This window comes from Gossypium arboreum, chromosome 9, assembly GCF_025698485.1.
Source record: "Gossypium arboreum isolate Shixiya-1 chromosome 9, ASM2569848v2, whole genome shotgun sequence".
Lineage (NCBI taxonomy): Eukaryota > Viridiplantae > Streptophyta > Magnoliopsida > Malvales > Malvaceae > Gossypium > Gossypium arboreum.
Genome location: NC_069078.1, coordinates 80,373,274 through 80,390,899, shown reverse-complemented (window position 1 = coordinate 80,390,899; position 17,626 = coordinate 80,373,274). Strand labels below are relative to the sequence as shown.

Sequence of the window (17,626 nt, the reverse complement as noted above, 5' to 3'; positions counted from 1 at the left end):
TGGATGTTTGGAAGATGGATTTGTTTCAATGGTGGAATTGATGAAGGTCAATAGGGCATTTAAAGAATTTACTGCTTGCTTTTAAAGAAAAAAGCTTAATGTCAATGTGACTTTTATTTACTTTACTCAAGTTTGGTCTTCAATTTGACATCAATTTTGATATTTTTAACTAGACACAAATCACATGTATTCTTTTAATTTGTATTAATTTTTAAAATTTTATTTATTTTAGATTATTTGTTGACGTGGTATATAAAATATTTAGTGTCATGTTAATATATGGTATGTTAATATATGGTATATAAAATATTTAGTGTCATGTTAATATGAATTGTATGTCGGTTGTCATGTGTGATTATGTTAAAATTGTTAAAAATTAACATTTTACTTAATATTTTGTTAAAAAAGTAATTCAAATTTTTAAAGAAAATTAATATCAAATTTAACTAAAAATTGAAGTTAAATTGACAAAAAAAATAAATGAAAGGTAGGAGTTAAATTTATTTTTGTTTAAATTTTTTTAATTTATGATTATCTAAAAGGAATCTTTCTTTTCATGCCTTACCTAAATTTACTTTAGATCTTTAGGGTTGTCTTCCTGACTGCCAAGAGAACTGGTATCATGGCATTGAACTCATAATCGAATATATATTTACTTCTAACAATTCATTCGGTGCGTATCAAGTAATTAGCTTATTTTTTAAAAAGATGATCGAAATGCAATAGGACATTTTTCTGATATCCGAATATGGGTGTCAAGACTTAAGAAACATAAGTGAATGAGAGATGTTATCGGCAATGGTGGCAAAGAAAGTTGCATTTTGAAGGAGAGCAAACAATCAACTATTAAATTACATGGAAATCATATCTACAGATTATCTTGCAGTCTCATGATCCTAAGTTTCTCTGGCAATAACCAGTCTCAAACTATACTATACTATTACCCTTGATGGGAATGCTAAAGAAAGTTGTTGCCTCTGCTTCTTTAAGCATGGCCATGGAGGATAAATTTTTAGAAATTTTGCTCCAATCTTTGCCGGCTATGGGACACCGGCACCAGCAGCTAGTCGTCCACCTTTTATCGATAATGGAAAGTAGGAGGAGGAGCCCCCATTGATCAAGTTGGGATCTATAAACACAACCACGACTGTGATATCATCATGAAAATGCCTCCTCACCCCTCTATCAATCTTTCTCAGGTCTGAGTACCTCATTTCTCTCTTTTTTGCTGCTTCCTTGAGTGCAGCTTTGATAAGTCTCCTCGCAATTCCCTGCATCATGTAAATTTATAAGTGTCCCAAACATGCTCAACCATTTCCTTTTTGACAACTCCCTCTCTGCTGTCTCTGGAAACTTACATTTCGCGGACTAGTCTGAACAATCTTTACAGCCTCCTGGTTGCTAATGTGCTCCCACAGACCATCAGAAGCAAATATGAGAAACTGATCATCTGGTTGTAGTTTGTGTACCAACACTGATGGCTCAGCACTAAGGATCGGCTTTTGGAAGGGTTCAGGCAGTCTAAATTTAGGTAAAAGAGGCTCTTTGTTGAACTCTGCCTTCTTTAGATACGCATCACCAATGCACCTTGAAATCTACAAAACATTAAAAAAAGAATCCACAATTGAATTCACTTCCAGTTCAGTTTCCTTAATGAAAAAAGAATAGAACGTAAACCTGTATCAAGCCCTTGACACGCCAAACTCTGTGTTTCATCACAACGATATGTGGATCATTGGGATGCAATGACCGAAGCTCTTCTCTTACAGTCTCTATACTTGCATTATGCTCTACGGATAATTGCATTGCTTTAGCTTGCTTTGTTCCTCTTCCTGATCTGCCTAACACCACTCTGGAATCACCTGCATTAGCAATATATAGCAGTCCATTGCAGATAATCCCTATCAAACAACAAGATCCCACAGACGCCACATGTGGCTTTACATGCCATTCTTTCCTCACAAGCGAAAGAAAGTTCTCTTCTGTTGTTGAGAAAGCTTTTCTCAGAACATCTGCTGATATTTCTTGATGCTCAGATGCAAATGCTGCACATCAAGGGCTGTAAAATAAGCATTTGGCTAAATACTAAAGACTAGCAAAGTTTTAAGTGGAAACTTACACTTAAGATTGCTGAAAAGGTTGTCATTGACGTAGCGGGAAGCTTCAGTTCCACCATGTCCATCATAAACACCGATGAAAGTCCCGTAAGGACCGGAAGTAGTCGAACTCAACGGCCCTGATTCGATTTGGCTTTGATCCTCCAACATACTATTAGCTTGAATCACGGCCATGGAAAATTCGCCATACATATGTTGCCCCAGATCTTTACACCACAACAAACCATCAACACGCCCACCAGAATCACCCTCAGCCGATGGATTCCAACAGGATTTAACCATTTTTGAGTAAGCAGGAAGACCAAGATTCAATCTGGGGTCAAGTTTTTTGTTTGGTCTACAATATACTAGAATCCCAGTAGGTGGAAGTATATAACCAAAGAAATAGAAGACAGCATTTATCTGAGTAGATGACAAGTCTGAGACAAAGGAGCAAAGTTGGGTATGGGCTTACTCAACTGCTAAGTGCGTATTAGAGACAAGAAAGCATTAGTTTTATGTGAGTTCAGAGAATATGGAGAGGTAGTGGTGGGCGTGTACCTTGAATCTGAGTTAAATCGCTTTTGGCACCTTCACTGTGTGGCGTGTTTGAGCAACAGACTTAGCTGGAAAAGCACCTTGGGATTTGGTGGAGACAGAGTTTGGTCTGGGATCAAAGTGATAGAAAAAAGAAAAAGAAAAAGAAGCAACTGGATAAGAGAAAAAAAAAAAGGATTTTGGAATTTTATGTCAGAAGAAGATCTTGGGTTTTGTTGTCAGAGGAGATCCAAGATGGATGAGAAATAATAATAATAATAATAAAGAGATTTCTGACATTGTTTCTTTCTTTGTTCCCTTCCTTGTTTTTTAGCTTCTTGGTGTATTTCTATGTTCTTTGCTTGTCCTAAAGCTGTGTACTATTATTATTGCATGGCTGAGATTTTAAGTTCCTTTTTTACTTGCAATAACCCAACACTACTCTATACTTTGATATTTTGTATTACACACTACTAACTTCATGCCTATTTTTATTACTTGTCCCTTTCCTGCACGCATTAACAAGCATTAGAGTTGAAGGGGCAAATCATGAACGGAAATTCACTCATATTATTCTGCAAATTCTCCATCAGTAGTTCATTTCTTACTACTGTTAAAGAATATCTATAAAAGAAGAAAAGGATAGGATTCCTTTTCATTACCAAGCTTTCATTGACTCCATTTTCTGGGTTTGGATTGATGAATGTGAAGGATTGCAATCTTTTGGAGTGTAAAAAAAAAAAAAATTAAACAGCTGGGAGAAGGGGTCCATTTCTCTGGTGTTGGATTGACTGATATTTATTTGGTACATGCATTGAGAAGCTGTTATACGTTGAGCTACTTGTTGGACACCGATCAGTTGAATTTGGCTCACCTCCCACCTGACTTCCAGGACCATTCACAACCATGAACACCCTAATCTTACTGTACATAACATTAATGGCTGAATGGCTACAAAATAACTTAAAATCAATTTCTTGTACTATCCAGTAGTCAGGATATACAATAATGTCACATTATTTTATTACTTATTTATTTATTTATTAAAGTAGGTTGGAGGGTAATCTTCACATGGATTTCTCCTTCCATTTATCTCATTCTTTTAGTAGTTTAAGGCTTTAGTTTAATGTTATTTTTCTTGTTAAAAATCTAGTTTAAAAACTATGTAAAATAATGGTTTGAGAATTTTTTTAGCATTTAGCATTAAAATTTTATAAGAAGATAAACTATCTCCAAATGAAAAAACAAAACTATTAAATTATTATTAGTAATCTATGCACGATTAAGTTTTAATTTTTATTAAATTTATCTCAATAATATTTTTATTAAAATTTAAAAGGATTAGGACGAACCCTAAACACCAACACACTTCTAAACTGAAAGAAAATAATGCAACATCATACCTGAATACAAACTCCTAAAACTATAATAATTACATTTATTTTTAAAATTATTAATTAGTTTATTGATAGTGTGTAATTTAATATGATTCACTAACATATACACTGTCGGTACATTGAAGACAAGCGTACAGAATAAACAGAAACTCAGATAAGACGCTGAGTTGCTATTCAAACTCAAACCAACCTAAAGTGCAAGTGGGTAAGGTTTGGGACCCTAGTCAATGGAGGGTCACATGACATCCCCACATCACATGCTATACTAAAACTTAGTACCAACTAAACGATTTGATTAAGGCACAAATTTAAATACAAGCGCTATTATGTCCCCCATTTATGTTTCAATGCGCGAGAGAACATCTGTCACTTTGTGTTTTATTTATCTAAATGCCATAATAATTACTGTTTACTTTGCATGAATTCAAGATGGCCCTACCCTTATTCATTTGTCTTCTTTCCATTGAGCTCTGAATTCTTCCCTTGGCTTGCCTTAGTGTATCAAGAACTTCACCTATACTTCTGCTCACTACCTTTATCTGAGAGGCCACCTTTGTTTCTGGTAGGATTAGAGGAACCAGTGCCAATGAGTTATCAACATAATCATCATCCTCATACTTCTCATTTCTTCCATTCATATCAATCTCCATTGTTGAAGCTTTCAGGCTTGAAGAGCTGAAATGAATGGTGAAAAGTGATCAAATAATATATATATATATACTTAAGCAAAGTCAGTAGGATAAAATGTGGAGAAATACCTCGTCCTTGTGTCATCAACCTTTGGATCTTCATGGACTGAGCTTGATTTAAAACTGGAGTTTTCACGTGAAGAAAAAGAATTTTCTCTGCTGAAAGAAATTTTAAAGCTTGGTATAGATGTAGTGGTGTCTGATGCATTTTCCTCCATATTTTTTAAAATTCCTGGAACTGCATTTTGAGACTTGGAAGCTGTTCTTTCCGGGTTTTTGGTACCTGAACTGCTTGTGGATGAAACACAAGAAACTGCTGCAGAGTGCTCTGATTCTTCCAAACTAGGCACTAACTTGAGGGACTCAAGCTTCTTCCTCAACAGTTTGAGCCTCTTCTCAGCTTTGTTCATTAGTTTGGTCTCTTCTTTGAGTTTTTTCTCAAGTTCTATTACCTGCATTCCAGTAGAACAAACAGAAACTTCACATCGTTTTTCCTTTTAACATTTAAATTGATAAAAGAAGACCTAACCTTATTTCCCATAAGTTCAGCATCTTCTTTTGCAGTCTTTGAAGCTTGTCTCTCTGCAAGAAGCCTTCCTCTCAAGCACACTAAAGTCCTCAATCCTTCATCTCTTTCCATCTTTTCACTGAGTGGACAATACAAAAACAACCAAATCACATTATGAAGCAGAGACACTCAAAATCTTAGCTATACTTCAGTTACCATAATACAGTAGATCAGAGCTTACTCACCTTGCAGCTTGTAAAAAAAAAAAAAAAAAAGAAATGGAAGCAAAGTAAACCGTGGCCTGTAATCAATGGGGGGTTACTCACAAACAGAAGATCCTCGGGCAGCTAAAAGTGTTGGAAATCCAAGGTAGAAGGCTTGGACTCATTATCCGTTCCAGGTGGCTTAAATGTCATTATCATTCTTCAAGAATACAACATTTGGCCACTGTTTTCGCTTCACTGCCACAAGTTTATGACATTTCTGCAAATTGGGGTTAATACAAAATAAGGATTGGAAGAATGAGAGCAAAGCAATCAAGTGTTTATCGTCTCAGTTGCTGAGATTTTGACATGTATCAATCAAATAAACTTTTTTGACATCCACTAATCTAATGTAGGAGCTGGTTAAGACCATTATAACCGGGTAATAGTAAAATTTACATTTCTTCATCTTATCTTTTTCCAACAAAAACATCATGATCACAAACCAAATCATCATGTTTTGCATATTCATCCTTCCACATAAATTTTCATTGTATTTAATTATTTATTTGATTTTGTTTCAGTTCTTCATATTTTATTTGGTATGCTTCCAAATTGATAAAAACAAGCTGATTCAACCCTATCAGTAGAAAGAAATGTCAGTTTCATTTATCATCAGGATCATAGATGGATGCAGAGGCATGTAGTAGCATTTCTTGTTTCATTTTTACTTTTTTCTTTTACTTAAGACCCATTTTTCTGAATTCTGTTAGTTTCTTTTTCATGAATATAGTTTTGAAATATTGTAATCTTTAAAAATATAGTAGACTAAAGCCCTGGTGACAAGTTAATTAAGTAGGAAATGATTAATATAATTTTTTTTCTAATACATAAAATCACCAAAAGTTATACAAGGGATAATTACATGATTGCATGATAGTATAGTATGGGAAAATTGGCTTTCACTTCACTCAAACAAAACCCAATTGTGGTGAAGATGAATAGCCAAACGGTAAGTGGACCACTGTTTTTGGTTCTTTTTGAAACTGTGGTAAAGTAGGAACTGAAAGATGCTCATTGTTGTGGCTTTTGACTCTTAATAAGAAGTCATGCTTTAATGACACGAATTAAGTGAGATTTGATTATGATTTGCTGCTAATCGTATAGATTGATTGAGCATTTATTGCATTGAGAGGTTTTGCGTTATCATATATGTGGAGCCAAAAGGGGGATGTTGGTGCCTTGGAATTTTAATGGAATGGCCGGAAAATGACAATATAGCCATTTTGTCATCAATTATGTACATTTCAAACATCTTTGACACCCTATTTCTTTTCATTATCTCTTCTAACTTCGATATGCAACAAAGCAAGCAGAAGGGGAAATGGAAAGGCTTGACCCATTTCCCCAAGCTCCATCCTATTGTCTGTTATGTTGCAAATGCAAGCTAAGCTTGTGGGCTCATCAGGGTCAGTTATCACCATTTACAGACAAACTGTCATGGAAACACTAGTACAGACAAAAACTTGGATGTTATCATTTTACCTACTCAATGACTCGTACATAAGAGTAACACTTGAAATACTATTATTTTCATAATAGAAATTTCCGGGTGCAAGCAGAGGTTCTCGACTAGCATAATTAAGAAAAGCAAACTCAACTACGCAAAGAAATGAAGATGATCCAACTTCCATGTCTGCCGGATGTGATGAATAAATGCTAAAATTGTTTTAAAATAATGCTCTGGCCAAGTCCACAAGTGAAATTTGCACCAGAGAGAAAACAGAAAAGTTTCATGTGACAGTATTTAATTCGAAAGTGTCTCTTCATTTTAGCCATAAAGTAACAATTTCTGGTAGAATTAAAAGAGAAATGCATTAAGGATCCGATGTCCTCAACATCTTTAGCAATCATTTTTACTTTAAAGCCTCAAGGGTGCATTTAAATCCTTGAGAAGGTTGCGGCGATTATGTTGATCAGTATTCAATGATCATAAACACTCTCCTCATCAAATTTATCATGCAAAGTATACCCTTCTTCCTTCATCAAACCAAGCAACCCTTCTAGCAGACTGTATATTTCTTCAATTCTTTCACTTGATCTGTCCTTCGCAATAAAGTTTTGTAAGCCTACACTAGTTTCAATCCAACTAGTGCCTGAGATCTTCTTTAACCCAACGTTCATCATTTTTTCCCGGATCATATCAGCTTCTTTCCATCTACCAGCTTGTGAATATAGGTTTGCCATGATGATGTAATTTCCAGTGTTCTCAGGCTCTATCTCAAACAAATGATCACAAATCAACCTCCCAAGTTCAACATCACCACAAACTGAAGCCCCATGTAGCAATGCACCCCAAACCTTAGCACTTGGTTCAATTGGCATTTTAGAAATAAACTCTGTGGCTTCTGAGAGTCTCCCTGCTCGGCTTAGGACCCCTACCATACAGGCATAATGCTCAACTGAGGGTGGAATGCCATAGTCTACGAGCATGGCATCAAAGATCCTCTGAGCTTCATCTACCACTCCTGAATGAGCACAAGCAGAGAGCAATGCAGTGAATGTGACAGGATCTGGCTGAATTCCATTATAAAGCATCTCATGAAAATAACCTAGAGCTGCATCAACATCTCCATGGGAAGCATATGCTGCAATTATTGCTGTCCAAATAATCAAGCTCCTACATTTTGATTGATCAAAAACCCGTTGTGCCCCACGTAGAAACCCCACCTTCGCATAAGTATCAATAAGGGCAGTCGCAACATAGATGTTGCTCTCATAATTGTTTCTAACAGCATAAGCATGTATCTCTTTCCCTCCTTTCAGGTTCGAAAAATATGAGAAAGTGGGAAGAATGCTTGATAGTGTCACAGCATTGGGTCTAAGACCACATGCCTGCATTTCCCAAACTAAATCCAAAACCCCATCATACTGTTTGTTCTGAAACAATCCTGAAATCACAGAATTCCATGTACTCAAACCTGGGTGTTTCAATTGGCGGAAAAGCTCCATAGCTTTGTCAATGAACCCATGAAACATACAACCATAAATAAGTGAGCCATAAGTAACTTCATCTTGATCACTCATACCCTCAAACAACTCATTAGCATAATCCAAACTCCCACATTTTGCGTATAATGCAATCAAAGCATTACAAATCAAAATGTCCGTCTCGATAGAATTCTCAATGATAAACCGATGAATTTCCATTCCAAGAAGAAGATCATTGGATTGTCCACACGCTTGCAAAACACTAAGTAGAGTTACCGCATTAGGCTTAAATTCTGAAGTATCCACCATTTCTCTATACAAAGCCTTGCATTCATCGTAAAACCCTCCTTGTGAATACCCTGAAATCATCGAATTCCATGACACAATATCTCTTTCACCCATTTTATCAAACACTTTTCTCGCCAAGCCGAATTCCATGCATTTTGAATAGTAGGTGATCAACCCATTACAAACAAAAATATCCTCATTGTACCCACCTCGCAAAACAAAGCAATGGACCTCCTTAGCCACCCCTTCCTCACAAAATGAACCTGCTAGCGCCTTTAATAAGCACGTAATGGTAAAATTATCCAGCCTAATAACGTCGCGGAAACTTGAAAACAACCTCAAAGTGTCAGCAAACTTGTTATGTTGGCAATAGGCGATGAGCAAGGCGTTAAAAGAGAAGGTATTTTTTTGGGGAATTTGGTCGAACAAATGGTGAGCTTGGAGAAGGCCATTGGTTTTTGAGTAAAAAGAAATTAGTTTCGAAGCAAGGAAGTTATCGGGAGTGACTGAAGACAGAACGATGCGCGCATGGAGTTGCTTGGCTTGGCGAGGGAGGTGATGGTTGGTGAAGTGTTGGATAAGGTGACCGTACGCACCATAATTGAAATTGGAATTGGATGGGTTTAAAGTTCGGAGTGATTCATGGAGTTTGGTCGGCGGCCACTGAAGTTTGCTTAACAATGAATTTGCGGTCCTCATTCATTTCTTTGCTTTTGCTCATTCATCTGCTTCCTCATCGAGCAAAGGGAGAACAACACCGAATCCCAGCCGTACTAGAAAGACCTCAAAAAGACGTCGTTTTCAGGTGGTGCCTGAAAAGGCTGAAGAACACCATATGACATGACGCTGTTCTCATTACTGGGATGCCTCACTTAAACCCAAATTGCAACACTCTTGTACTGTTTAAATAAGGAAGATGGTGAATTTCAGTCAGGGTAAAGGGTCTGGTGAATGACGGGAATTTGGAAGGAACCCAAGATGAAACCTGTTTGACAAAATGGATGTTTGACTTCACAATCAATCATCTCATTATTAGCGGGTTATTGTTTTGAGAATCGTTGGCATGCTTTTTTAAAAGAATTAACAATGACGATTGTGGAAGATAAGGGCAACATATTTGTTCAGCTGCTCTTAGTCTTCTTTTAAACTGCTTCAAGAATTTTTTTAACTCTGTAACACTTTCTTTAATGTATTGATGCACTCAACTTTAGTATGATCAAAGCCTTGGCACTTATCATAGTGTTTCTTCATTAATCACAGTCAGAATTTGTATTTACATCAAATTTTCTTTATTTTGTTCAGCATTTTAAACACCCTATTAAAATATAAATAATTTCTTTATAAACTAATATAAAAATAATTTCTTTTTTATCTCGGATATTAATCATCAGATCGACTTGAATCTAAATATGTTATTTTACTCATCCATGAGTATTGATCCCCCATATCAATCGTCAAATCATTACTTAGAGCTCGCTAACCGGTTAATGAGTTTAATAAAAAATTTCGAATAATTCAGTGATCATTTTGTAACTTTTTAAAATTAATTGACCAAAACGAAAACTTATTGATAGTTTAGTGACCTTTATAGTAGTTTTCCCTTAAAATTTTAAGCGAGTCGGGTCGGGCCAACTGCTTCTCTAGGTCATCCCTGGTAGATTCACCCTCCCTCAAAAGGCTAGTAATAAACTCCGGTTAGCGATGATAATCATCACCAGACTTGTACTAGGCACCATGTTTTGGCAGGTTGATGATTCCCCCAAGAGGAGCCCAAGGTAGATTAGGATGCTTAGCAATTTCCATAAGCACCAGTTGCTTCACCTGCACAACGGAAACCGTAGAGTTCATCAAAGAAAGATTTATTTTCGTGAGGGAAACTGCTTACAATGCTTATCGACGTTCTTCATACGTTCTCGTTCGCTCTTTCATCTCAATCCCAGCATTAATCGTTCTTTCCCTCAGCTTCTGTCTTATAACCTTCTGGGCAATCGGCCTTTCCGGAGGAGTCTCTGGGTTCCTCTTCTACTTCCTCGCAGCGTGCGGTACTTTCTGGGCGGGAGTTAAATAGTGGCATTCATTGCAGGACTGTTCCCGGATTACTTCCTGGTCTTTGTAATGGCCGTAAGTCGCAGTTGTTTCCCACTATCATATTTTAATTATTAAAATAATTAATATGATTTAATTAACGTTACCTCATACTAATTTCATGAATTAAAATTAGTCTAATTAATTTCATTTTCCACCACGTAATGCTCATGTAGACTATGGTTAATTGATGGTAACCTATGCATACTTACATTAATATGTGAGCAAACTGAATTAGAAAATTACTAACACAAAATATTAAAAAAAAAAGAGAAAATAAAAGAGAAAACAACACGAAACATAAAGTGAAAAATTGGAACATAAAACAACTCCAAATCAAATAGATTCAAACTCTCTTGCTTAGGCCGAACCACCACACCCGTAGGAGTTTCCTATAAATGGCGATGTTGAGTCCCTTCTTGGGACTACAAGTCAACCATCGAGATGGAAAGAATGAATGTCGAGACCTTAATTAGGGAAGAAGTGTGACCCAACAAGTTATTGCCGCTATGAATACGGAACAGAGAGAATTAGGTTGATTCTAACCATCAACATCAAAAACCCTCAACCATATGAATATCTGACTGCCTAATTGTGTTTTATTTTTTCTTTTATAAATACAGCTAAAATATAATATAAATATATGTAAAAACAATTATAAAGTAGAATTAACATGTCTAAATTTTCAGGTTAGAACAAATGCGGATATGTGGATCTGGTAGGACCAAAATTCATTGTGAATTGCTTAAATGTTTTTTTTTTTTCCCTATTGACAAATGCTTGGAAACTCCTGACTCCAACCTTAAATCTACTTAACGGCGGCTCATTTTCGGTCAATAAAATAAACAGCAGTAGCATATCCACTCTTTGCCTAACAGCACGCCATTGCCAAAAAGAAGCCTTTCATTGCTGCTGTAATTATGTTAAATCATAGCATATAGGCATGCATAAATTCCACTTGGAACCAACCCCAATTCCCCCCCATCATCTCCCTCTGCTTTCCTCCACTTTCTTTCTTTTCATTTTTGTTAGCCTTTTCTTGCAATATAAGCTTTGCTAAAATTTGCAATTCCAAAGCGAAAAAACCCCCTGTTCATAAATTCTGATCAAAACTTACCCACATTCCAAAAAGCAAAAGAAAATCTTTTTGAAGAAATGAGTTCGATTTGCATCTCTAATTGCTTGAATGATGCCAGAGACCCTGGGTTGCCTGTGAGGGCAACTTATGTGAATCTTTACAAGTGGCCAGAGTCAGATGCGGAGTTCGTGAGGTCAAGGAGCTCATCAGGGTCCTTGCATGGTGGTAGAGTTGTTGACAGTATCTCATGCAGGCAGATGTATCTGAGGAGCTATAGGTTCTCAAGGAAAGAAACTGTGCCTGAGAAGACTGTGAAATGCTTGGGGAGGGTTAAGGAGAAAGTCTGTCAAAGGAAGAGGAGATACAAGCAGAAGAGACGTATTAGAAGCAGGTGTTTGGTATGGAGGAAAGTGAAGGTAGCATTGTTTAGGTTTTTCAATAGGTTACTGTCTTGCTCTGCTAGTGTTGATGTTGTGGATCAAAAGACTGTTTTCTTCTGATTTTTTGTTGGTTTATTTAATTTGTTCAAAATCTTCAAAGCATGACTGAATGGGTAGTTTATACTTGATTCATACAAACATGTTTTTCAATTAAAAAATTAGATTGCATCCTAATTTCTACTAAAAACCATTTCCATTTTCATCACCCACCCTTAAGCTTGTAATGAGCAAATACTTGAGGCATGTGATATCAATATAATCGAGTTAAGTTTTCTAAGATTGATTAAACTTGAAAATTACAACAACCCTATGCTAAATCTTCAAATTCTTAATAAAATTAAGGATTCATTCATTTAAGATTATATTTGTTCGTGTTTGCTCAACTATATCTATAAACATATAATTAAATATGTACATGAAAATTTTAAAATTTATTCATAGTTAATAAATAAACTTATTTCTTGTTTTTAAAATAAAATAATCAAAAATAAATATTTTTAATTACATTATAAATAAATAAACCAAACACATGAACAATAATAATATTATATTATTATTAAGTATACACCAATTAAATAATTAAAAATTTTAAATAAACTTTAAATATTTTTATTTAAATAAGTTTGTTAGTAAATATAAATGTGCCTAACCTCAAAATCCTATTCATTCATGGCAAGAAAAAAAATAATAATAATAATTCAAAACTATTTATAAATTGCAGTATTCATTTAGAATCCTAGGTTTACAGTTGTCTTCAGTAAATAATTATATATACGGTAAGAGGAAAACCTTTTTCTTTACATCATAATTTCCTCTTTAAATTTTCCAATTTTATCAAAATTCATTTCAACCTTTTATTTAATTTTTATCTCTTTTAATCTTTAAATTTATATATATATATATATATATATATATATATATATATTATCAAATCATCTTAAAATTGATAGAAAACTTAATGTGGCTTAATTTTATTGACGTGACATACATGTGAATTATCATATAAATAACACGTCAACATTTAATTAATATATAATATAAAAATACTAAAAACATTTTTGTATAATTTTAATAATTTTAATGATTTTTATTTTTAAAAATAGTTTTATAATTTTGTATTTTTAAAATTTAAAATTAATTAAATGTTGGCATATACGTAAAGGTGAGTAAAACTCAACTCGATTCGAAAAATAAAAAAAAATTTGAATTTCGAGTTAACTGAATCGAGTTATTCAAGTTTCGAGTTTGAGTCAAGTTAAATTTTACAATTCAAATAACAGATTAGTATAAATATCCATTTGGTCCCTGTTAATTTTGAAAATAATCAAATTGATCTCTCTCAACAAAAAATTTCAAAAGTTCAAAATATTTATAAAAATTCCAAAATTTATATTTTTTAAAATAAAATTCTAAAGAATATATAAACAAAGTTAAAATTTTAAACATTTTCTAAAATAATAATTTTAAGACCAAAATAAATTAATTAATGATTCAAATTTATCATATTAAAATATCTTATTTTTATTATTATCATATTCGATTCAACTCGAATTTCATTTCACTCGATAGGATGACAAAATAAAACTCATCAACTCAAAATATTTCACTAGTTTTGATTTGACTCGATTCGATCGGATGTTTACTCCTAATGAAATGTCAACAAAATTTCAAAAAAAAAATTCCATTTATTTTAGAGTGATATAACAAAAAGACAAATTTAAGGGCTAAAAAATTAAAAATTAAAGAATTAAAGAAAGACTAAAATAAAATTTTTATATAAAATTGGAGAGCCAAAAAGTCATTATACTTTTTTTATATTGTGTTTCTAGATGTATTAGTTGCCTCTGTACATGATACACTGGAGTGTAAATACAAGTGAAATAGTATATGAAGATAACACGATTAAGGCAGAAACAACCACCATAAAGGGAAAGGGCAAACGTGATTAAATACTGCAAATCTTTTATTTATATATATGCAACTGATGATTTATCATTCTGCCTAAAATAGGCACAAAAGAAACAAATAAATGCAACTTAATGCTAATTTGGTAATGTTTTTAAAATTGAAAATGCCGTGAAAAAATACTTTTGAAAAGTATTTTGAGAAATAAAATATTTATTTTAATATATACATTTAAATAATATTTAAATTAGTTAATATTATTATATTTTAATAAAAATATAAAAAAATTAATATAACTTGTTATTAAAATTTTAATATATGAAATATAAATTTTAAATATTTTAAAGCAATAAATATTAATTATTTATAAAATTTAATTAAAATATATAAACTATATTTTAAATATTTAAATATAACCATTAAATATTTATAATTAGTATTTAAAAATTTTTAATTAATGATTTTAAACTAAAGTGTTTTAGGAGAGGCAAAACTAAAAATTTTTACTTCTCCTTTTCAGAAGACTTTTCAAAATTACTCTTAAAAAGTTAAAAATTTCAACCAAAAGCAACTTGTTTAGCACAATTTTTTATCTAAAAAGTGTTTTTACAGCTAAGCACTGTAGAATAGTGTTCCAACTTAGAAGATTATGGAAAAGTATAGGTAGATCATAAACGAGGAAGAAATTCATCACACCAAGGCTGAGAACTAACAGCTATAGCATTTTGACAAGATTTTCTGACTTTGCGTTTGGGAAATTAACAATATCATTACTCACCACAATAACACATACATTGAACTTGAGCACTAACCAGTCTACCAATAGGAAAGGACAAACACTAGGCATTGGCATTCAAATTGCTGTGAAGACCAATTGGAAATAGATAAAGACAAAAGACAAAAGTTGAAACAACAAAATGTAAGTTAAATTGACTTGCTGATAAATAAATTCAACTTGACCACTAAACAGTAAATCTACCAATAAGAAAGAACAAACGCAAGGCTTTGCCATTCAAATTGGAAATACATAATGGTAATAAGACAAGAATTGAAATAACAAAACGTTAAGCCAATTGACTTGCAGGTATCGCCCAAAATGTACTCCAAACACTGACTAACAATAATCAAAGATCTTACTCCCAGTTGATTAAACCACATGGGACACAAGACTTGTGTTCATCGGTTGAAACCAATCTCAAGTTCGATCCCCCAACAACCCTAAACCCAAAATAATAATATAAAGGGAAAAAAAATCCCCATAGAGAACTTTAAAATTTTGCATTGTCTGGGTGGTGAAAACCACCTCAAGCCATGATCATCCAGTATCAAGACAATCAATCATTTTCGACATAATGTTTCATTTAATGCAGAAGATACAAGTATTCTATCACCTAAAGGCGTAAAATTGCAGAACGGAAAAAGCTTAAAACTCTTTGTTTCTAAATTCAACCTTCTGAGAGAAGTTCATTACGCAGTAGGCAGAAATACAGAAACATATTCAAATTTTAGCAACAAGTTAAAACATAATAAGAACATTAAAGAGAAATACAGTAACTAATCGAAACATATTCAAATTTTAGCAACAAGTTAAACATAATAAAAGCAGTAAAGAGAAGAGCAGCGACAGTTGTATGCAGCAACTTGTATTCGTAAAATTCACTAAGAACAAACCTCAAAACTAACCCCAATTTGCATCAAAAGTAAAAATCCAAAGTACCCTTATATGAGTTCTCTTTTCAGCGGCCGGAGGGGTTTTCTCAAAGCTCGAATTCTTCATCTCTGAGAGCGATTTCAGCAGCCTCTTCATCTTCCTCGTCAAGAATAAAGTACTCATTTTTCTCCACCGGCCTAAACATGTAAAACATAACCAAATAAAACGCCAAATTCGCGGTCTCCTCGGCGGCATTACTAACCCATTGATACTTGTAAGCTGCAATCGTCCTCAAAGCAAACACCACAATTCTTGTGAAATACAAATACCCAATCACCACAATGTAAAACTGCCTAAACAGGGTCAACTTCGCCAAATTCCTTGCAGCCTTCCCATCAGTCTTCGAAGTTTCTCTCAATGAACGGATCGACCAAACAATTGGGAAAATAATAGCGCAACAGCAGATGATATCGACCAGCAAAAACAACTGATTCCATGTCACCCAATCTTTAATAAAAGGCCCAGTTTCCCCGATCACGATCGAAGCAACATTAGCTAAAACTTGAAGCGGGATCACGATCATCAAAACCTTCTTTTCCCTTTCTTGTAAAAATGGTTTCAAAAAGGACCAACCGGTGCCGATCAAAATGATGACGGTGAAAAGCAAAACGACACGAATAAATTGAAAAATGTAGAATAAAACATCCCAGCCGTGAGGAGTTCCGGTAACCTTAACGTAATGCTTATCTTCGGCAGCGCAGATCAGATTCAAAGCTTTAAATAAAAGCAGACCGCTCATCAATAAATGGATCCGGTGCATGGATCGTTTGTTGGTATAACAAACGTAGATCCAACAACCCAAGAAGACTAAGTAGAGGATGGAGAAGAAGGTGTAAAGGGAAGGGAGGTGGGTTAGACCAGCGGAGAGGTAATCTTTGGAACCGTCGCGTTCAAGATTGTAGGTCTCCGTTCGGACGTTCATCGAAACGCGGGTTTCGGGGGCGCAATTGGCGAAAAAGAGAGAGTATTCATTGGGTGAAGAAACAGGGTAAGTGTGGTTGAAACGCGAGAGGGGAGGTGGGGAGAGGTCGCCGAAGGTGAAGAGATGCTGGATGTAGCGAGAATCGAGGACGCAAAAGTGAGGATTCTGTTGAATCTCGAGGAGGACTTGGAGGAGAGCTTCCTCGGATAAGAGGAAGAAGCCGAGGCGGGAAGCGTCGGGATTGGGGGCATTGGCGGAGGAAGTGACCGAGACGGAGGAGACGGAGATGGCGATGTGACCGGAGTGGGTGAAGCCGAATTTCTCGAAGAGGATCATGGGGCGAGAGTCGGAGGTGATGGTTAGGGTTTTGATCTCTGCGGTGGAGGAGGAAATGAGGGAAAGGAGGAAGAGGAGGAGGATCTGTAAGGGTAGTTTCGCCATTTTGGGAGAATTTACGGCGGTGGTTACGACGGTCGGCGTGGTAGTTACGTTGGACGGAAACGAAACTAGAGGAAGTGAATGAATGAATGAATTTAAAAGGTTAAGGATATCGGGTTTTGCTTGGGATCTTAGATTGTTTTCCTTTTTGTGATGCTTTTATGATCTATCAGAGAAATCCAGATCGTAAAATAGGTCTCCATGTTCGATGGACATTGGCGAGTTGGGTCAGTCCAACTTAATGGGTTCAAAAATCAATGCGTTGCCTGAAAATGGTCCAACCCATTTTTATTTTAGGCTCAATATCTCTTTCCGTCCTTTTGCTATAGTTAAATTAT

General features: G+C 34.7%; 6 protein-coding genes and 1 long non-coding RNA gene across 9 annotated transcripts in view; 1 reads left to right on the top strand and 6 right to left on the bottom strand.

Moving 5' to 3' along the window:
- Window positions 1-17,626, bottom strand: part of LOC108455731 (glutathione S-transferase L3-like) — an 83,323-nt gene that overhangs the window by 6,692 nt on the left and 59,005 nt on the right. The gene's annotated exons all lie outside the window — the stretch shown is intronic.
- Window positions 790-3,604, bottom strand: LOC108454796 (probable protein phosphatase 2C 38). Of its 3 annotated transcripts, none has more exons than XM_053019493.1 (5): window positions 2,658-3,604; window positions 2,120-2,575; window positions 1,678-1,862; window positions 1,359-1,595; window positions 790-1,271 (listed from the first exon to the last, which is right to left on the bottom strand). In XM_053019493.1, the coding sequence occupies exons 2-5, from the start codon at window positions 2,397-2,399 to the stop codon at window positions 1,041-1,043; spliced, it is 933 nt and encodes a 310-aa protein (XP_052875453.1). In that variant the 5' UTR covers window positions 2,400-2,575; window positions 2,658-3,604; the 3' UTR covers window positions 790-1,040. The 3 variants fall into 3 exon arrangements, with proteins under 3 accessions (XP_052875453.1, XP_017608862.1, XP_052875452.1); XM_017753373.2 differs by having other exon boundaries at window positions 1,678-2,045; window positions 2,658-3,602; XM_053019492.1 differs by having other exon boundaries at window positions 1,678-2,045; window positions 2,120-2,536; window positions 2,658-3,602.
- LOC108456008 (uncharacterized) lies at window positions 4,367-5,861 on the bottom strand. The gene is made up of 4 exons (XM_017754599.2): window positions 5,554-5,861; window positions 5,249-5,366; window positions 4,789-5,171; window positions 4,367-4,705 (listed from the first exon to the last, which is right to left on the bottom strand). Exons 1-4 carry the CDS (start codon window positions 5,613-5,615, stop codon window positions 4,417-4,419), a joined length of 852 nt encoding a protein of 283 aa, XP_017610088.1. The 5' UTR covers window positions 5,616-5,861; the 3' UTR covers window positions 4,367-4,416.
- Window positions 7,237-10,018, bottom strand: LOC108454591 (pentatricopeptide repeat-containing protein At2g37310). The gene has a single exon (XM_017753096.2). It carries the CDS (start codon window positions 9,406-9,408, stop codon window positions 7,414-7,416), a length of 1,995 nt encoding a protein of 664 aa, XP_017608585.1. The 5' UTR covers window positions 9,409-10,018; the 3' UTR covers window positions 7,237-7,413.
- LOC128280873 (uncharacterized) lies at window positions 10,235-11,354 on the bottom strand. Its single transcript, XR_008271068.1, has 2 exons — window positions 10,619-11,354; window positions 10,235-10,530 (listed from the first exon to the last, which is right to left on the bottom strand). It is a non-coding gene; the product is annotated as an uncharacterized LOC128280873 (long non-coding RNA).
- Window positions 11,635-12,450, top strand: LOC108456407 (uncharacterized). Its single transcript, XM_017754998.2, has one exon. It carries the CDS (start codon window positions 11,950-11,952, stop codon window positions 12,370-12,372), a length of 423 nt encoding a protein of 140 aa, XP_017610487.1. The 5' UTR covers window positions 11,635-11,949; the 3' UTR covers window positions 12,373-12,450.
- LOC108456911 (protein CANDIDATE G-PROTEIN COUPLED RECEPTOR 7-like) lies at window positions 15,650-17,547 on the bottom strand. Its single transcript, XM_017755647.2, has one exon. The coding sequence runs from the start codon at window positions 17,289-17,291 to the stop codon at window positions 15,975-15,977; it is 1,317 nt and encodes a 438-aa protein (XP_017611136.1). The 5' UTR covers window positions 17,292-17,547; the 3' UTR covers window positions 15,650-15,974.